This window comes from Seriola dumerili, unplaced genomic scaffold (genome assembly GCF_002260705.1).
Source record: "Seriola dumerili isolate Sdu_G_001 unplaced genomic scaffold, Sdu_1.0 BDQW01000290.1, whole genome shotgun sequence".
In the NCBI taxonomy this organism is placed as follows: domain Eukaryota; kingdom Metazoa; phylum Chordata; class Actinopteri; order Carangiformes; family Carangidae; genus Seriola; species Seriola dumerili.
The window spans coordinates 1,733,733-1,755,607 of NW_019174545.1; the positions used below are offsets into that span (position 1 = coordinate 1,733,733).

The 21,875-nt window shown below is 38.1% G+C and overlaps 1 protein-coding gene across 1 annotated transcript; it reads left to right on the forward strand.

Moving 5' to 3' along the window:
* The first annotated feature begins 1,440 nt into the window (after positions 1-1,440).
* Positions 1,441-12,026, forward strand: slc28a3 (solute carrier family 28 member 3). Its single transcript, XM_022757611.1, has 17 exons — positions 1,441-1,524; positions 2,135-2,220; positions 2,379-2,470; positions 3,908-4,097; positions 5,888-6,032; positions 6,126-6,239; positions 6,488-6,565; positions 7,050-7,130; positions 7,418-7,498; positions 7,607-7,732; positions 8,101-8,234; positions 8,565-8,733; positions 8,853-9,050; positions 9,136-9,217; positions 10,427-10,525; positions 11,454-11,568; positions 11,884-12,026. The coding sequence occupies exons 1-17, from the start codon at positions 1,441-1,443 to the stop codon at positions 11,999-12,001; spliced, it is 1,992 nt and encodes a 663-aa protein (XP_022613332.1). The 3' UTR covers positions 12,002-12,026.
* Positions 12,027-21,875: the final 9,849 nt, after the last annotated feature.

Here is a 21,875-nt window from a genome sequence, read left to right on the forward strand (position 1 = left end):
ACAAGTCTATTTCAAGCCCAAACATTTACCAGATCCTTTTAAGATTTATTCATGTGGGCCCCTAAAAATACATAATGCTGCTTACATCCAAAGCTAGGAGTAATAGAGAGATAGGGTCATGAGTGGGACACTAGACACAATGAGGTGCAAGTATGTGAAGACAACATCACACTGGCTCACCCAGTGTATCAAATGTTTTTCTTCCCTTACTCACTGTGAGGGGTTTTTGGTATATGATCTATGCATAAACAAACCTCAGTCTGTCAGAACAATTTCCCTACTTTGTTCTTGCTTTATTGAACTTCCTGACTTTGTTTTGATTAATGGTTTTAACATGTGGATTGGCTGTATCAAAGTGCTAATAGAGAGCAGTATTCAGTGGGGCCTGTGTGTCCTTAGTGCAAAGAAGTCTGTCTGGTTGTCTTTCTTTCTTTTTCGTTCTTTTCCTTTTTTGCATTTGACGGAAGCTCAGCTTTCTAAATGGAACTGATGTAGCAGGGCAGATGATGTAGCTTTTTCCACCAGAAACTGAGTAATATCTAAATCATTATTTATTTTCTTACAACAATCTTTGTGGAGGGTTCTTCATTACCAATGTTATATTATATAGTAATGATTTGTTGTCTAATTTGCTGCACTTAATTGTTTTGTTTTGGTAATTCAATGTTACTACAGCTATAGCTACTACAGAATAGCTTTCAATGAGAGCTCCCAGTGTGTCACCCAGTATATATAAATAGTCATGTGGACTCACATGAACCTGTTCTAACCTCTGCATATCATCCATGTGTATTATGGTCTCGAGAAATTATACACTAGTGCTCTCTAGTGGCTACTGGGATACTTAAAAGTAAGACCTCGCCATGCCATTTGCACAAGCTGCATTCATGCAGGAACAATACAGCTTTCCATGAAGTTGGAGGTTTCTCTATAAGAATGGTTTAGTCACGAAAAAGACATAAGTACTATTTACTAATACTTTATCCACTATCGGAAACACTGTTCTTTCAAGGCTGTGGGGATACTGGAAGAAATGAGTGAATAAGAGAAGACAGATGTCATAGTATGCTGTGGTATTTGGTCTGATTTTAGAAGGTTTGTGCCAATTATTCTTCCTGTTTACACTAAAACAGCATGACTCAACTATACACCCCTGTCTGTCTGTCTGTCTGTCTGTCTGTCTTGTCTGTCCTGTCTGTCTGTCTGTCTGTCTGTCTGTCTGTCTGTCTGTCTGTCTGTCTGTCTGATACCACGGTATCCTAAAAACGAACAAAGTAACAAAAAGAAAACAGCAGGGCGGAAAAGCGAGGGAGAGAAAGAGATACAGGGAAAGACAGAGACAGAGAGTCACAGAAGGAGGGGGAGTGGGAGTGGAAAAGGATAAGACAGGTGTGCTTAAAAACGTTTTCCAGTAAGTGTCTGGCCAGTGCTTGAACATACATGAACAACAAGAGAATGGAGCTGAACACAATAGAGAGGAAGAGCCAAGAAAGTGGGAGAGACAACAAGGCCTTTGACTCAGAGGTAGGAGAAATATTAGAATACAGCCCAGACTTGTATCTCCAGCTATTCTCAAATAATACTGTTTATAAGAACTGGAAACATTTCAGACCCCCTGCAGTCAATTTCAACAGCATACTAAATGTAAACTCATGAAAAAGCCTTTGTTTACATGTATTTATTTGTTAGAACATCTCACTGCTGATTTTTACTGAATTAGACCAGAAGCTTGGTAAACAAGTAACTAAATGAAATAGTTTTGGGCATCGAGTTACGACAAATTTGTCTCCCAAAATGCTTAAAAACCAGCATCCCTCAGCCATAGAATGTTTTTGCCATCCAAGTATGGTGAGGTGTGATATATCTAAGTATGTTCTGTGGCTGCAGGATCAGGTTTGCAGGATAAATATGCTGTGTTGGACCTTCAGGACACACACTTGTATGTACAGAGACAGTGCTTGTGTTCTGTGTGCACAAGGAAGAAAGAAGCACTCCTTCAAATAACAGTTTGAATTAAGCTTCTGAGGAAGTATGTGTCACTTGTGTAAATGTATAATTGCAAAATACACTCCTAAAATAACATAATTTAAGACGTGTGTTTCTGTGTGTGTGTGTGCGCGTGCATGTGTGTCAGGAGCAGGATCAGATATACCTTGATATGGACAGTGCTTTCGAAGTTGCAGACAATGCACAGAGAGAGACGGATCAACAGAACAAAAGGTTGTTACTTTGTTTTTGCCAAACACACAATATCTCTTCATGTCAGATTTTTTCAGTGTCTTGAAAATCGCCAGCCTCTCTCTTGTCCCTTTGATGTAACATTTATGTCCTCTCTCCTTATCTACCCCCTTATCTTTCTTTTTTGTGTGTGTACCTAGCTTGCTGGAGAAGAAAATGGAGGCAGTCAAGGGCTATTTGGCTGAGCACAGAGACCAGATCCGCCTGTTTATACACCTGGTTTTAGCAGCAGGTAAATCATCTTTGTTAGCATCTGTTAAAGTGTAACTCAGTGGATTGTGGGTCTCTGTTTGTAGGCCTCCACAAGAAACTTATTTCTGAAATGAAAGGCATGAAAGAGCTTATCATCAATGCTGAAACAGCACTGTTCTGATTTTCTTTGTTTGGTACTTTTGATTTTGCTACTACATATGATAAAATTACCAAACTTTAATATACTGAAAAATCAATATCTAGTCTTGCTTCAGGCCTTTCAGTGTGCATGAAGGCTTGTAAAGTGCTATTTAATTTACCTTTGAAATCTAGCTGATGTTAGAGTGGACCTACAATGCTCTGTGCCTTGGAGAATATTGATATCTGTGTGTGTGTGTGTGTGTGAGTGAGTGTGTGTGTGGAGAACAGACTGAGAAAAATAGAGAACATTTTTTTTCTCTTTAGGACACTTAACCACACAATTGCTATGATTGTTACTGGAAAAATCAGTCCATGGTTTATCACAGCACATGTGGATGTGTATTGTGTTACTGTTCAGACACATAAATGCACACTCATGCATTTTCTGTCTTCTTCTATAACAATGTTAATAGCAGAATTAGTGGTATTGTGACATTTCATTGATCCAAATATAATAACAGATCCTACAGAAGAACTTATGTTTCTCTCAATTATCACTAATGGCTTTTATGTCTTCAAAATTATATGAATTGGAATTAAAAAAAACTCAAAAGAAAAAAAATTGCTACATTCAGAGCGAATGCAAGTTTACAGATGAAAACACATTGGATGAAGACTTAGGACAAAAAGACAATAATTAGTTTGAAATATGAAACAATTGGTTTACAGTTCACAGGTTGTCAGACATCATGAACTTTGGTGTATTTGTTATACATGTGACATATTTTATGTGCATTCCTTAAGACATTTGCATGACATAGCAGTGGTGAGAAGAAACAAAGTACATTTAATTCCACGGTATGCTACTTTAAACTTTTTTACTGCTCTACATTTATTTTAAAACTTAGTTACTAGCAGATTCAAGTTATTAATACAAAATATAATCAACAACTAAATTATGATGCATTAGTACAGATTACTACGCCCGGCAGTATAATAAAAATTAGCGCCACCATTTACAGTAAGTGATTTACAAGTGGCATTAATGCACCAATAATCCAATCCATTGGGGTATTGATGCTTCTACTTTAGTAAAAGATCTGAGTACTTGTTCCACCACTGCAACAGAGTGATGGACAATATGTAGAGTTACAGATAAGTCAGATTTTTGCAGTGGATGTCTGTGGCAGGCCAGTAATTTTAAAGCTTACACCCCTTCATGGCTTCTTGTAATGCTGCAAATACATAAAAAGATTAAAATAGTTTTATTAAAAAAGGTTTAAAATGTTGTCAGCACTGTGGGATATAATTCATATTAATTCCGAATTTATTTCAGGCTTCGCTGCCATAGTGATAGCGGCATGTGTTCTGAACTTCCACCGAGCTGTCGGGCTGCTGGTCATCTCCTTGGTAACTGTATTCTTTCTGTTCTGGGATTGGATGATGGAACGCTATGGCAACTGGGTGTGGGAGGAGCTCCATCCTATCAGAGACCTTCGCAGCAGAAACTGGTTCTGGATCAGATGGTGAGAAATGAGACGGTGTTCAAACCTTGTTTAAGTTTTCCTACACTGGTGTGCACTTTCCTTAACAAAAGACAGCTACAAGGTTATTGGTCCTTAAACCATAATGATGCAAATTATGCAAAAAAAAAAAAAAAAGGTCAATCAAAGTATTGTAAAGTCAGTTTACTAAAAATCTGTCTTAGTAGCTTGAACTAAAATCTAAAATCAACCACACAACGCCCCCCCCTCCAAAACAGCTCAAGTTTCTTATGGTCATTCAACGAGAAGAACTCTTTTAGTCATCTTACCAAATGGCAGCCCTTAAAATCATTATATAATGAACAATAAAATACAAAATGGACTCTAGGTAGACCATTAAACCTATCTGTTTCTACATATAGCTAATGGTAATGTGCCTGAATGTAATTATGCTTACATTGTTCTTTGGCTAAATTCTGCTTCACATAAGGCTCTATGCTGTAGTTTTTCACCTGATAATATATTCTTATATATCTTATATGGTGCAAATATGTAATGCATATAATTTGCAAGACAGTTCAGACAAGTTCGGGGGGCTTTCTGTCTCTTGGCAACAACAATGTCCTCAGACTGAGGAAATTCATTATTTGTGAAATCAGCATGAGCCCGGAATTCAAACTGGGCAGGATAAAGGAAACCAGAGCAGTTGGTGGTATAGAGAAAAACTTCTATGTGCTATAGTGCACATTTAGTGAAGTAACTGCGCCAGCTCAAGGGCACTTCAGGCAAAGTTTCCTCAGCAGAAAGGTGAAGTGGAGCCACAAGACAGACCACAATAAATGTAATAACATGAAACACCAAAATAACAAACGTTTAACCAAATGGGTTAAAGATTCTCAACTTTCCCGATCACGCACCTGAAGGAGTTTGATCTCCTTCCTTCATCTTAATGCAATCAATAATACCACTATTGGATGTTGCAAACTAAGACATACTGCACAAGACTTGCTTTTATTGCTGTAGCTGATAAAGGGTGAATGTGTCATAGTAGACACAAACTCCAGCAGTCATGACGGGCCTGCCAGGTGCAGTCCTAGGGGTCTTCACCAAACTGCAGACAAAGTTAGCCACTAGCTGGTGAACATAGTGGAGCATTTAGCAGCTAAAGAGCAACGTATTTCCCTCGGGAGCTTTTGGAGAGAAAAACAAAGCTAACAGGAAGGGAATATTGGAGTTACATTTGTCAGGTGGCCAGAATCTCGACTCCAGATGAATGCTATGTTGCTGTCTGTCTGTTGGATGTGTATGTTGTTATGTTTTTAGTATTTGTATCTGCTGCCTCCAGGTGTTTGGAAAGTCACAGGGTTAAGTATAAATAAGAAAAAATCAATTCTTAAAAAGGGGTAAAACAAAACTAAAATGGGACAGTAAATGTCATTGTGAATTTGGAACTCTAGCCTTTTGGAGGTTAGATGCTCTCTTTACAAATACCTCACATGCTGCTTGAATTTCCCATAGCATCCCATAGAACTTCAGTCTTAAAACTGTTGTGACAGAGTGGCGGTCTACAAAGTCTAATCCTCTCCTAAGCGATGCACCAGCTGAGTATATAAAAACTTCTTCTTATAAAAGACAGGGAATGCTCTTTTTGTCATCCTTTAGCTTCTTTACAACATACTGATACATAACACAGATTACAGATGAACAGACTGTCTCTCTCCCCTGTACTCCTCGTCTCCCCTCCCCTGCCTGGTCTGGCATTCTCTCTCTCTCTCTCTCTCTCTCTCTCTCTCTCTCTCTCTCTCTCTCTCTCTCTCTCTCTCACCCACCAGGATAAAATATGTGTTAGTGCTGGTGGCTGTGGTGTGCTGGCTTGCACTGGACACAGCCCAGCTGGGGACGAGACAGCTTGTGTCTTTCTCTGGTTTGCTGTTCCTCATCTTCTTAATGATGCTCTTCTCCAAACACCCATTCAGGGTAAGGGATGCAAATCCAAGCTTCAACATGTATTCGAAAACACACACGCTGACAAATGAATTTATGATCATATGTTGCACATGTGTGTTGCAGTGGTCTTGGCAAACTTTGCTTTGTGGGATTGGGCTGCAGTTTGTCTTTGGCCTGCTGATTCTCAGGACCACATTTGGCTTTGCTGCCCTGGTATGGCTTGGAAAACAAGCAGAAGTACATAAGTACAGACACACACACAAACATATATATTGTCAGTGGCTTGTCAGTGTTTTTTCTACGTTGCCAGCATAAATGTCTACTTTTGCCTTTGGTAAATTTACTGTAGTTATGAGACATTCACAAATATTCCTGTCTACTTGACTTTTAAAGTATAGGCGATTAAGATTTACAAATTACATGAAAAAGATACAATCAACTGTTTCTAAAGTTTCTGTTGCTAACAATTCAAAATCTCCATACAGATCTTTATGTCATTCACAGATGCTGGGTCGAAGTTTGTGTTTGGTGCCAGTTACACAGACCACTTCTTTGCCTTTAAGGTACGGCACACACTCGCATGATGCACACAGGCACTCACACATGAATGAGTAGATTTTGGGTGTTTGGGTGTTTATGTGGACATCAGTACCCAGTTATGATTGAGTATTGTGTTTGGGCATAAAAACATCTCATCTTGGCCTTCTGTCATGTTTGCCCGTGCTTCATTTGTCCAAGTTACAGTAGTAGTTAGTCAATACAGCAAAAACTATCATAGAAAACAGTACTTGCCAAAATGAAAGTGAAAAAGACGAGCCACAACTGTTACAAATCTAGAAACTGTCAGAATTAGGTGTATAGGAATGTAAACAACGTTTCTTATTTTCCATGTAAAATGTCATCATTGTAAAATACACTGAATATGAAACCAGGATAAGATTCAAAATCAGGATACTAGTGTGCATGTAAACATATTCAATAATACAGATGATGATGATGATGATGATTATTATTGTTATAATTATTATTATTGTGGACTCTCCCCAGGTGATGCCTATACTGGTTTTTTTAAGCTCTGTCATCTCCATCCTCTACTATATTGGCTTCATGCAGTGGCTCATTTGCAAGGTGAGAAAGTGGGAGAATAAAGTGCACGAACAGAGGGAAAAATCTGATACCAGATCAGTTATTTCAAACGATTTATTGTTAAAGCACCTTTCATATAAGAAGAACTGTTTAAGGAATGGAAGACAAATAATGACAGTTTAAAGTAATTCATAATTGGAGCATAAAGAACCAACGAAGGCCATGATTTTTGAATTTTAATGATTTTTGTATATGTTATAATTGTCAGCAGTTCAGTTATTTGATTGATTTGATTTTCTTTGCCATAATGATTTTTCTTTTTTTCTCAGATTGGACTGGTAATGCAGGTTACCATGGGAACGTCTCCAACAGAATCCATGGTTGCAGCTGCAAATATATTCCTGGGACACGTAAACAACAGATTAAACAATAAATTACTGCAAAAAAACAATTAATTATATATTTATATAAACCCATCAACCCACTAATCTCAAATCAGCCTGACCTCTCTCTTTCAGATAGACTCGCCCCTCCTGATTCGTCCATATATCAGTGGGCTAACTATCTCTGAGATCCATGCTGTGATGACAGGAGGTTTTGCCAGCATCTCTGGCTCCCTTTTAGGAGCCTTTATCTCTTTGGGGGTAAGGAAGATGACGAGGGAACTGAGATTGTTAAACCAGTATTTAAAAGAATATATTTTAAGCAAGTAATAAATATCAAAGATGAAAGTCCAGTTTATGACGTGAGGTTGGAAATGTCAGGGATTTACCTGTAGAGTGGGAGTTCCTGAACCAAACCCTGAACCAAACCCACATCTAAGAATATGAATTAGGCTGATATAAGAGAAAACTACTTTAGCACTGTTTGAAATATAGCCTGGTAATTTTCCGTTACTGGTCCAAGGGCCTGGGGGAATTATTTAGACTGCAATTTTGTGAATGACTTGAAGTGAGTGCTTGACTACTGAATTTATGTAATCATGTAATCTTCTGTGTGCTGCTCTTTTAAGGTTGAGGCATCACACTTGTTGACAGCATCATTGTTGTCCGCTCCAGCCTCCCTGGCCATTGCCAAGACTTTCTGGCCTGAAACCGAGACCCCAAAGGTCACAAGCAGTGACCGTGACCTCAAAATGGGCAAAGGGTAGGAGAGGCCAAAAGAGACAAGTATGATTTGGAAAATAAGATTTATGTTTCCACAAGGTTAACTTGCAGAAACATAGAACCTGTTCAGTCATATTTCTGTTTTACAGCTTCATCCTTTTCTCAAATTTGCATTTCTGTGAAATCCTGTATGCATTTGCAAAGTCTTCATTACAAGTGTTGTGCCATTGGAGTTGGCAGCTATTTTATTTCTACTAAATTTCTAAGTAAGAAAATTTTTAAAAAGTGTCAGCAATGAAAAAAAGTAACACTTTCAAATTAACTCTGAAGCACAAGTGTCATAACTTCTCAAATGCCTGTGTCTCCTCAGAGAGAGTACAAATGTGTTGGAGGTGGCATCCCAAGGTGCATCTAGTGCTGTGGGTTTAGTGGCCAACATTGTTGTCAACCTCATTTCATTCCTGGCATTGTTATCCTTTTTCGACGCTGTCCTTTCCTGGCTCGGCGGGATGTTTGACTGTCCGCAGCTCAGCTTTGCGGTGAAGGGCCTGACTACACACACACACACACACACACACACAACTCTCAGCATACACGTATTGTGTGACCCACATGGGCGCACTCACACTCCCTTTATTTCTGTCTGTCCCTCCTTCAGCTCATCTGCTCCTATGTGTTCATGCCACTCTCCTTCATGATGGGTGTTTCCTGGGAGGACTGTTTCGTTGTTGCTGAGCTGATTGGCATAAAGACATTCCTCAATGAGTTTGTGGCCTATCAGAAGTTGTCTGAGTTAATCAAGAGGCGGAAGGCAGGAGGGCCTGCATATGTGAACAATGTAAAGCAATATATTTCTGTAAGTCTCACTCATCTCACCTAATGTTCTCACTTTTGTTTTAATTCAGAGTAAAATGAACTTTAAATTTTGTTTCCTAATCTAGGTCCACTCTGAAACCATCGCAACCTACGCTTTATGTGGATTTTCCAATTTTGCTTCACTGGGAATGTCGGTGGGAGCGCTGTGTGAGTGTCACCTCTGAGCTGTTAGCAAGGCTGAGCACCAACACCAAACAGGCAAACAGGAAAATCAAAGTTCATGAAGATCCGGACTAGTTTCAAATGTTGAAAAATTCAGATGAATATGTTCTTATTTTAATTCAGCATGTTACTGTCCCAAATGTAAAAAGAAAACTGCACCAGATACAATTTCTGCCACACATAGAAATGTAGCCTACAGGATAGAAAATCGAATGTGTCCTTTATTTTTTTTATGACTGGCATAAGTGGGCGTAAGTGGTGAGGAATCCATCTGTTACAGTTAAGCGAGTTGTGGCGTGTGGGCTGAATGGGAGTTAAGTCTGTTTCATTTAGCCTGTAGCTGCCTTATGGCCTGGGAAACAAAAGGAAACTTCAATATTCCACCCTAATTCTCCAACACATATAACATCAGCAAATTTCCAAAACTTAATGAATGCACCCAAAACAACTGTCTGTGAGTTTGTTTGTGTGTTTGTGCAAATGTCGAAAATAGGCTGGCACTGGAAATGCTTGACAAAAGCCTCATTCGGATCTTTAAAGATGACAATTCAAGTTTCTAATCCAAGAATCAAAGAAATGTGTGACTGTTGAATAAAAAGTGACTCCTGTGTGGCAATGTTGGCTATGTCAAGCAAGGGGATATTTGTAGACAAGATAATTAAGAAATTACAAGTTGAACATTGCTAATTTGCATATCCCCCAATATGTCAAATGAACAGGCTGTCCTTGATAAAAATTTATTTTAAAATGAAATCTTTTTGTAGCACAAGATACAGTGAAAAAAATCCACAGATGTTAAATCTAAAAAGGACTGAAAAACTGTGGAAACCTTTGCCTTGCTCTCTCTCTCTCTCTCTCTCTCTCTCTCTCTCTCTCTCTCTCTCAAACACATTGACACACTGTCTGTCAGTCATAGTCAGACTGGCTAAACATAACATACGTGTTTATTTGCATTTTGAGCAGGGAAGAGAGATCTGATCACAATTCGAGACGCATGTGGAGATGCATTTTAATGGCAGATGTGAACTGACAAACTGTCCACTTGTTGTCAGATCACCTAGGACGAATGTTAATTCAAGGTCTGAAAAGGGCCACTGTTACAAGCATAAGAAAGTGCCAAACAACAAATAGCCAATTTCATATAAAACGTCAAAGATCATATATTTCTGTAGTTATAGTTTTGTGTTTTTCCAGCGGCCATGGCTCCTGATAGACGGTCTGACATCTCAAGTTGTGGCTTCAGAGCTCTGGTTGCTGGCAGCGTCTCTTGTTTCATGACAGCTTGTATTGCAGGTGAGTTTCAGTCTATCTGTGCCTCTATCTGACAGATATTATGTTATTGTATCCACATAGTGAATGCACTGTATGCTGCCTTATTCAAAGAGTGTGTTTCTCATTCCGATTGCACCTTGAAATAACATTAAATTACCCTGAAACTGTAGCCAGTTTATAACATTATTTTTTGCTTATTTAATGCTGCACTTAATTCCACCCATGGGAATTAAGTTGGATGTGAGATAGTGGGCTCCTGGGCACAGTAAAAGGCCCTCCACCCCTCCTACATAGGAGCAAGACAATACATCTGCATTGTTTGTAATGGTTTTGTGGAACTTTGTAGTACTTTACTACAGAGCCAGAGCATGTCCAAGCTGACACTTCTCTAAACTAACATTATATTACAGCACAGGATACAGAATATTACAGGAACCCATCAAAGAGATGCAGGTTCTCTTTTCTTAAAGTAGAACTATTCTGCTCTCATACTGATTCACATTACTGAACTATTTTAATCATATTTGAATTAAATGTGACTGTAGCAATATGTGATTGGAAATAATGTTTTTGTCAGAATATTAAGAGTGACTAGGAGCAAAAACATGACGTGGTCATAAGTAGTTATAACTGAACTCTGTAACTTTATAACAAGAAATGGTATAAGTCACTTTAAGCTGAGAATTGGCCCATTCAATAATGGATTAAACATGCACGATATCATGTGTCCCTCTAGCCTCATACAGTGTATACATATACATATATAGACAGAGACACATATCTATCTGCTAGCTCCATTTTAATTCTAACTGCATGCTGAAATTATTATGAGTCATGAAAAAAATGTTCTAGTCAGTACAAGTCTGTACATCAGAGCTACACAGTATAAAACATGTCAATCAAGTGATTTTTATAATTTGTATGATTACATTGTTGTGTGGGTTTCTAGGTATGTTGTACATCCCTGATCTTCACTGCCCACGTTTCCTGAGCACAGAGTTCAGCAACACCAACATGACCATCAGCTCACAACTGGTCACCTGCTGCACACTGCTATATAACAGGTGTGTATATGTCTGTACTTGTGTGTTACTGTAACAAGTTGATGTTTGGACTATCAAACATGATCTATAATGCTTTAGAAGATTATTTATTTACTATTAGTAAAGCAACTAATTACATCTTATAAATCCTTTATAAGTGGTTCCTTATCAGAAAGTGGCACCAGTTTTTTTTTTGATATCTTGATTCAGTTATGAATACATTAAAAACAACTTTTTAGAATTAATACCACTGATGGAAAAGACAGATGCCGTGATTCAGCGTATGTATGTATGTATGTATGTGTGTGTCTGTGCACGTGTGTGTTTTATTTGCAGTGTGACAGTGTATGAGCCATGGAACGTGACGATCGGGGAAGAATTCAGTCAGAGCAGTCTGCAAGGCTGCTGCACAGTCATACAACCTACACACTTCAACTGCAGCTTGGTACTTTGAATCATTGTTAACAAAAACACACATCTAAGAGGTAGAAATGTGTGTTGCTTATTTGCATGTAATCTAAAGTGTGTGTGTGTGTGTGTGTGTGTGTGTGTGTGTGTGTGTGTGTGTGTGTGTGTAGACCAAAAACAAAAAGCACAATGATCAGACACATCAATAAATGATTAAGTAACTCATAAATGGGAAATGTATGTAGGTAGGTAAGGTATGTAAAGAAAAAAATAGAATAAAAATAAAGACAGTAGGTGACGCATAAAAAACTATTATGAAAAAAGAGAGACAGTGATCTAAAGACCTGAAATCAATAAACTGTCCTAGGAACATCTGTGCTAATTTTCTGAGTATCATCAATATTTCTTTCAGTTGAATGTTCTGATAAGTTGTTAGATGTTCATGAAACAGCTCTAATTACAAGTGAAAATTATGAATGTATACTGTATGTGTATATAGCATGCAACCATACAGGATGGCAACTCTTTGTATTGCTTGAAAATGTATGTTTCTCATGTGAAACGCGAACACACAGGACATTTTTAGGGCAAGCAGTCTACAGGATATCAAGTGGTAGAAAGTGACAGGTAACTCGACTTCTTCCAACTTCTTTTGTTGGCCACAGTGGCCCCGATGCAAAATTTAAACATCATGTGGTACAAAAGCTGTGTCAGAATCATCTCAGCCAAATATGCCACGGACTGTATATATATTTGATACCTCAGTTCTCCTTGCCTTGCCTGAATGTACCGACTATTGCATTAACAATTTATTACTCGGCCACTGGATGTCAGTGGTGTCTTCTTTTTCCCCAAAACACATTGGTGGCCAATAACGACCAGCCAGTTCTGACTGGCAGACCATTTGTCCAAGTAGCTGGCTTATTAATACCGACAGAAATGATGGACTCAAACCGCCTGCTGAACAAAGTGGACAATATCATGGTGTGCATTTCTACATCAGCATGTGTGAGCAAAGCATCCAGTCACAGAGATGGCAAATGACAGTCTCTTCATTAAATCCACCACAAGCAAAAGGTCAGATGGCTCCCTTCTCGTCGGGCAGGAGGTGTGTTCACATGTGTGAATTTCACTCACCCACAGAGAGCGAACATTAGACTCAGCCGTCAGACGGTGACATATAGGGCGTTTTTAGTCCCTGTGCTGCCATGTGTCCCACGTAAAAACATGCTTGTCCGCATCATGTCTCTTGGCATTTTGAGGAGTCAAGATGATTAGATATTCTGTGGAGGGCCAATACCTAAAAAGTTCAGAAACCTAAAACAAACTACAGGACTTAATATCTTTTAAGGCTGTGTCATTTGATCAAATATGTTGCTCAATCTATACACATCCATCCTATTTGCTTTGCACATCACATGTATAATCATAGACCGGTTGGAATCCTATATATTCTCAGTGTAATGTGAACAACATAGCACAGTAACAACATTACAACAACATAATGAATATGTGCGTGAGATTCTCTGATTTGGAAATTTGCCTTTGGTAAAATGCTTTTTTCTTGAACATCTTGGCTGGACTGTGTTTACTATGAATAAATACTGGTGACAAATGTTCTGTTTTCATTTGCGTTAGGATGACAGGTGAAAATCAGCTGCTCAGCCAACACTGATACATTAACACTGATTTTTTAAATAATAATTATTATGAGTATGCATAATCCCTAACGAATAAAAAAATGTAAAATAACAATGTCTAAAAAGAAAGAAAAAATCATTTGGTCAGACATTACAGCAGCTGTTAGGTTCACTGAATGTGCCGTTCTAGTCAAAATTAAATTGTTTAAAAATTTAAATTAGCAAATATATTTGGCAGAGCCATAAGAAACCATAATAAATTCATTAATAAAAAAATATTATTAATAATAATAATAATTGTTTTTTTTTATTTTTAAAGGACAAAAGACACAAAAGGATAAATACACTAAGAATACACACACTAGTATCTCATTCAGGGAAAATAGCACATGCAGTCATTGAAACTTTAAGCATCGAAACACCGAAAACAAATGAAGATCTGACCTACAAGAGTCTAGAGGAATATCTGTAAATATATAGTGTGAAGTGTGTTTGTATGCATTGTATGTGATCTATTCTTCTGTCTTCTTGTGTATTAGTGTTAATATTATTAATATTAATTATTGCTATCCTTGTCTGTTGGGTACATTGTGTTACATTGTGGGTATTTGCAGATGTAATATTGGACAGATGGAAAGCAGAGAAGAAGAGGATGAGTATTAGGAGGCCGAGACTGGTGGATATTGGATTGTCATGTAGCACCACTCCAACAGAAGAAGAGGGGGATGGAGAGGAGGTCAGAGAACCTGAAGATGGGGATGAAGTTGTCATCCACCGGCGCTCCGAAGAGCACACAAAGGAAGGAGGGGTTGAGGGGAGGAGGCCGCTGGGATGAAGAAAGCATATGGAGGTGGATCAAGGAACGGTAGAAAACAGGCTGATTGAAACTAGTAGTTTGCAGGGATTCACAGAAGCACTTAGAAGGGTGATTGGAAAAGAGGGATGGTAAGAGCATGGAAAAAAGAATCGGAGAGGGAGGGAAAGAGGAAGAAGGGCTGAAGATGGAGTGAGGAGTGACTCAATCAGTGGAGGTGATGATTATGCACAGATAGATAGATAGATAAAAAGGTAATGTTTCATTATATTGTTACAGTACCTATAAACACACTGTGATTTTACAGTATGCTAAAAAATTGCAGTAGCTTGTAATTTTACCACCATATGACTTGTAGCCACTTACTGGCTAATTGTAGTAAGTTATTGTAATTGTAATGATAAACCTTTAACAGTGTAGATAATCAGCTTATTGACAATCTCATCAAGCTACGCAAACATTAATGTGACTATTGTGGCTAATCACTGTTCTCCATGATATGCTCTCTGCTTAACAAACCTTAATTGATGCTTTAATTGCTCGTTGACACATAATTACATGGATGTGTCTTGGCACAGACAGAGGAATTAAACAGGAGAATCCCTGACAAATGTGTGCAAGTGAATAGATGGTCTAATCGTGGTGAACAGTGGCGAGGCATGTTTCTCATCAGAAAATTACACACAAAAGTAGTGCGCATGTTAGTCAGATTAACATAATTTATACAGAAACACACACAGAGGTAACAGTATATTAGAAGAGTTTTAAATCCAATACATTGTCTGTGTTTATGTATCTCCCCTGACATGACAACAGTGAGCTCCTTGTTCATGTGATCATTATCCATCTTTTTGCTGCCCATGAGAGTGGGAATGTGTATCAGATGTTTTGTGAACATGTTGAACAGATCAAGATATGCTGAGGAGAATCTGTGAAACACCAACATGACGCGGCCCCATTAAATATCTAAAGCTGCACATTGTTTTTCTTGGACAGCCGTTCTTTGAATTAGCTTGCTATGTAGTCTTTCTATCTGCCCAGACTTTAAAGAAAATCTTTTCCGGGCCTGGGAAGAGGTGAAAATGATGCCCATTTAACCGTTTAGATCAAGGTGCATTCAGGAGTGTCTGCGATTCAGGACTCAAGTGTGTTTCTTCTGTTCTGAGAAATAATGCAGCCTCTCTCCCCTTCAGCAACGCTTGTTTGTGGCAGGTTCTGAGAAAAACCTCTGCGAGCGACTGTTTTATGACTACATGTGTGTTTAGCTGCATGTGCCCTTCATCCCATGTGCTTTCACCCCCGCTGGGAGAACTCACACAGACACACAAGCGTGCATGAAAACACACCGATGCACACACGCTTGCTGACCAATGCAAACTCTTTCTCTGTCAGTCTCCTGCACACATACATTCCCTGGAGGCCAGGCAGGGGGTCTGGCTGGGACAGAGATGGACACATGCTGGGATCAGAGCAGCAGTGTGTGACTCACATTTCTCTCTCTCTTTCCCTCTCTCTCTCCCTCTCCCTCTTTCTATCAATCTCTCACTTACTTCTTTCTTTTATCATTGACACCCCACTCCCTCCTCTCCCTGTTCTGTTTACCCCCTGTGTCTTTGAAAAGAGTGTTTCAAATGTATTCTGCACACAAACTCATCAGGGAACTGTTCCTGAACCTATAGAAGCAATTAGATATTTGGGATTGAAATTTTGGGATTTTTACTCTCTTCCTCTCCCTCAAAGAATCATGTGTTTTCTGTCCTGATCCTACACTCCCCTCCTTCCTTTTTTCATGTAGCTAGCTGGGTACCAAACTCCTCATTACTCTAATTTGGAGAGCACGCCGCTCCCCTAATGGCCTCAGGGGCTCGAAGAATATCAAGTGCTGCTTAATTCTTTAATTCTATTCAAGCTTTACATTCATGCCATCCCTCCACCAGCTCTTCTGTCCATCTTTCCATCAATTCGGATCCCATTTAGTGTTCCTCCACAAACAGCTACTAAGAGATGTCTCAATTCTTTTTTTTTTTTGAGTGGAGGAGGGGAAAGATGTGAATTTTAAAAGCATATCAAAGCACCATGTCTAGTCCCTCTATTTTATGCCGTCCGTTGTTCCAGGCATCCTACAAGTGTTTACATCTTTTGCTGCTGTTCATGCTTCACTGAATGTGTACTTATTTAACCCTATCGTTTGCTGAATTAGACAAATCTCCATGGTGACCGAGGCAGCAAAGAGCAGGTGGATGGCCCTTGAGGATGCATTAGGACCTTCTTGCAACAAGGAGATATATCCTAGCTGTAAGCTAAACTGTGCACCAGACCTATTTCAAGGGACAATAGAAATTCATTGGCTGAGCCTGGAATTGTCTTCAGCTCGCTGTGCATCTAAATATAAGCTGCACTGATAACAATCTGAATGACCAGGCAAATTAGAAATTTAATGTAAAACTATACAATTAGGTTTATAGAACAAGAAAGTTATTTCAGAAGGAGAATAATAACACTACATAGAATACATGCATAAAAAGTTGTAGTTTCAGAATAATTCCCAATCCAGGACTATGGACATAAAATAGATAATGATGACTTACTTCAGAAAGAGAACAAAAGAACAAGAATTTACAGTTGAAAGAGAAGAGTATGATCATGGTGGTCAGCAACAGAAAAAATAATAGATATGTAATGATGGGCATTTCTTTTCCATAAGTATGAATGCGGCAGTAAATCAGGCTTCTTCTCTGTAGATTCAGAGTAGTAGTCACTTGCAGTCCTGATAATCAGCAGCAGTAAAGTAACATCTCTTACTTCCAGATGGTGGCCTGCAAATGGAAATACACTAGATAACTGTTATTGGTTTGTTTTGAAATCAAGAAAACTATGAAAAATATTGGAGACCGCTGTATTTTAGGTGATTACGTAATTTAATTCTGCCTTAATTAAATTTAAAAAATCAAAGAGGAATGACAACTAAATGTGTGAGAGAGAACAAGAAACTTAGTTTACAAACTGTGGCACAATGTCAAAAAAATAAATGATTGGAAAAAAAGGTGAGGCTGCATGGAAAGAGAAACCAAATGACAAATCTAAAGGAGAAAAAAAGGAAAAACTGGTTAAAATGAAACGGCCTTGATGCAGATAATGATATCAGTGCATTAGAGAATGCTGAGTGGGAGGGTGTGTATGTAGACAGAAAGCGCTGTGTGTGTGTGTGTGTGTGTGTGTGTGTGCGTGTGTGTGTGTGTGTGTGTGTGTGTGTGTGTTGATAATTATACATACATTTTGACAATTTTTTTTTAAAATCAGACACATTAAAATTTGTACAAAGTACTACCTATGATACAGTTTGTAGCTGAGAAATGGGAATAAATGACTGAATTCTCAAAACCTTGTGTGTGGGAAGATGAAGGTTGTTGACTGCCAGGTGTAAAAACCTGTGAATCTATAGCGTAAACACATGCTTGTTTGTATTTATGAATAAAATCCCTATAGGTATTAGTTGCGCTAATTGTATAGTTGGTAAATTACAATAATCCATTCATTTCTTAAATATTTTGATCAAAGAGCAAGTATGGTGGAGTGAAGTTATAAGTAGGCCGACATACATGTAATCTGTGCAATGTAAATGTACATCAGAAAAGGAATGCCTACACACTGACTCAGTAGACTCCAGTATAATATGGAATATTTTTCGTATGGCTTCTAATCAATAGACAGAGTTCTCTCCCACATGACATTTGCAATATTGACTCTCTCTCCTCCTTCAAATCCTGTCTCAATTTTTAAACTGGCAAATTATTCTGTGATGTTGATGCATTGTTGCTTGTTTTTTCAACTGTGTCTTCTAAACTGTCCTTGAGTGTTTTGAAAGGTGTCAAATGAAATGTATTATTATTACTATTATTCTTAGTAGTATTACTATTATTAGCATTATTGTTATTAGTATTATTGTTGTTGTTGTTGTTGTTGTTGATGAAAACTATAATAATCAGAGAGCAGCAGCAATATAAAACACAAGATAAAACAAGATAAAGCGCCAGGCAGCTACATCTGTGCACGCTGCCATCTTGAAAAATATCTGTCCATAGTTTCAATAATAATGCATGGGTTCTTTGTTTGTTTTTCTGTTGTTGTTTTTTTTGTAGGCTATGTCAAGAGTAAAATATGTTGTATACAAGAGTAGATTTTCTGATAAGATATGTCTTTAATACTCTCATCCAAGTAACAAAAAGAGAAGAATAATTTCTTTTTTGAATTTTCCCAGTAAAATGTTGTACAGTTGTTGTTAAATTTTTCCAGAAGGCTGCTGGAGTGGACAGAGCTGAATGTGATGTGAATGCTGGCACAGCCGTGTTTTATGATTTCAAAAAAAGTCTTAATTTACCTCAAAATGATGACAAATAACTCTAGCCTGTTTTATGCAATAGATAAATTCAGATATCTACCTGAAGTCGTACTATTAGTTTGATCAAAGCCATAGTCTATGTCTGTCTTTGTGAAACAGGCCCCTGGGATTGAACATTGTCCAATATGAAAATATGGTGTTTAGGGACAGTGTGCAGGAGCTACTCCTTTATAGATTAATTGAAACTGCAAGTGAACAAAATCTGCTTCAGATTTTCTGTCCTCTATCTTCCATCAATCGATCAAGCATTTACTTACATACAGTAGCAAATTTCATACATTTCAAGAAATGCAGCTGAAACTGCTTTAGCATTAAAATGAAGATAAATAAGAGAAATAGCTGTAAAAGGTAGAAAAAGATCATACAGTTTTATAAATGTCTTGTAACACACACCTCTGCTCACTGTCTCTATTGAAACATAGTACAATGACGACTTCTCTTCTTTGCCTCCCTCTTGCTACCTCACAAACCCTTGTCCTCTCCTCGTCCACCCTCCTGTCAACAAATACCTCTCCCCTCTCCCCTCAGCCTCTTCTAAGCTTTGTCTGCACCCTCGCCTCCCTCTGTCCGTCCATGTTATATCCTTTATAATTTCCTCCCTCCCACTCCTCATTCTCCTCCACACTCCTTTTCCGCCATCCACTGTTAGGCTCATCAAATTGGATTTCAGAGTGAGAGGCATCTCAGTTTTCTTCAGCAACAAATGATTGAATTGACTAGCTTGAAAGAAGAAGGATTCAACATGAGGTTCAGAACACCCCAGTCAGTCCCCAGTGGGGCCCAGACTTTAAGGGGCAAGAAGATAAAAAGGCTGCAAATAAACATAGAGACTGCAAAGTTACATTTGTTTAGAATAGGTAATTAAAGGCTTGCAAAACTGAAAGATAGAGTATTAATCTAATAGAACAGACAGTGCTGATGCATGATGTTTCCTTTTAGTCCAGGCTTGTGCAAACTGACACTGAACACGTGCTTGCAACCCGGTGAAAAACTTCCGCCATCCACCAAGCAGAAATGATTAACCACAAATATTTACTTGCATCCTCCTTGTTAGTGGGAAACAGGAGCATGAAGAAAAAAAATTGCCTAACCACTATTCCTAATGTTAAAACTGAATAAATTATTCACTTGATGCAAGATTTAAATTTGTTAACATTATGGGGAGCACAATAAAATACAATTAAGCAGCATTGGCGTCAATAGAAAAACAAACATGGTTAGAGGGCAAGACATTTGCAAGAGTGTGATAATGCATTCTAATAGACGAGCAACAGTTAGCAGCCAGCTGGACCATTTCTGATCAGGTCCGTTAATAAGACTTGATAATGTCCCCATAGACATCCAAGACTTGTTTGTCATGTGTGTGAGTGTGCATAAATGAATGACTAATTTTGATTGTTTGTATAATTTTTCTGCAGGCAACATAACCCTGCTCTTCCCTAAGTGCAATAGCTTATTTAGCTTTGTGTGAACGTGTGTGTGTGTGCGTGTGTGTGTGAGAGAGAGATCTATCTATCTATCTATCTATCTATCTATCTATCTATCTATCTATCTATCTATCTATCTATCTATCTATCAGAATTTAATTTGATCCAATGGTGATCATTTAGTTCAATAGATCCAATAAATCTCCATGGCTCAGGTCCTGTTCTGTTTGGCAGCATATTTGTTAATCCTGACTTTCCATATAATAATTTTGCTATTTTGATAAATTCTCACAACAACACATTTCTGTCTATCCTGGAAGAGGGATCCCTGTGCTGCTGCTCTTCCTGAGGGTTCTTCCATTTCTCCCCTTTAACAGTTCTTTCTTATCCATATTGAGAGTCTAAGGATAGAACGTGTTGAATGATGTACATATTGTAAAGACCCCTGAGAAAATGTGTGATTTTGTGATATTGAGTTATAGAAATAAAACTGACTTGACTGACAAAACAACGGACTGACATTGCCATCCCTATGCCACTATTGTGGCTAGGGAAAGGTTTCACCAGATTGTCCACAGACTGGTGAAAGCAACACCATGAATACCTCTTTTAATGATTTAATGAAATGTGATGAAGCAGTTTAGTTTAATATAAACTCCATGTCTTACCAGTGATGAATACAAAATATAAAACCACAGCTGCATACCCAAGTCTTGCTTGAATTTCGCCTCTTTCTTGCATAAATGGGTTTCACACTATCCTGCATCATTCGTGGGAAGCAGAGAACATGAGCTCAAAAACATTCACCTCATACTTTCAAAGATGAGAAATTCAGAAACTCAATCTACTAATGCCAAAATGCACATCTCCTGTGTATGGACCAAATATCTTGTCAGCCATATCCATTATTAGGCCCCTTTAGGCATAAACACATACCAAATTCATCCATGTGTGAATGCTCCATTGGCTGATACAGTAAGCGTATATATGTGTTTGAGGGTCTTTTATATCTTTGTAGTTGTTTTGATTTTTCTTTCATGCTATTCTTATTTAATTTTTTTATGATGACCCTAATGAAGCTGAAATGAGTAGGGTATGTAGTGTTGTTTTTTTAGTACCCTAATGCAAATGTTACTGGAGGAACATGCATAAAATGATACAAACATGACAAAATGTCATTGCAGTAGCTCACACAAGTCAAGATATACACTAGTTTGGAGGTCAATATTTACAGCACACATTAGACCAACCAATGTAGTTTTGTAAATGCTCATCAAAGTTCCTCATTTACTTTTCCAGATACGACACGAGAGCATGAGAGGAAATGATGCCGCAATACGTAGGGACTAACCTGAGAGAAATCTGAGAAAGACAAATTACCTGCAAAATGTATTTGGACATTGTTATGTTGAGATGATTTGATTATGATGTCTGCTAGCACACTGGATATGACTCATTCACTCCCTACACAGATAATAATCTGGAAAGGTCCAACGCATTTTTCAATATTTTAAAACACAACACAGATAATGCAAAAAAAAATATCTAAGGGGCAGAAAGAATGCAATGAGTTTTAGATTTTGTCCACAGCTATTAAAGTGCACTGTTGATATAATATTTAATTTCAATCAAAATTGCAT

Excerpts from the sequence above, each read along its gene's own strand:
- slc28a3 (XM_022757611.1), top strand. The coding sequence starts at position 1,441 with ATGAACAACAAGAGAATGGAGCTGAACACAATAGAGAGGAAGAGCCAA. Across the intron at positions 7,733-8,100 it reads GAGCCTTTATCTCTTTGGGG|GTTGAGGCATCACACTTGTT; the intron begins GTAAGGAAGATG and ends TGCTCTTTTAAG. Across the intron at positions 8,734-8,852 it reads GTCCGCAGCTCAGCTTTGCG|CTCATCTGCTCCTATGTGTT; the intron begins GTGAAGGGCCTG and ends TCCCTCCTTCAG.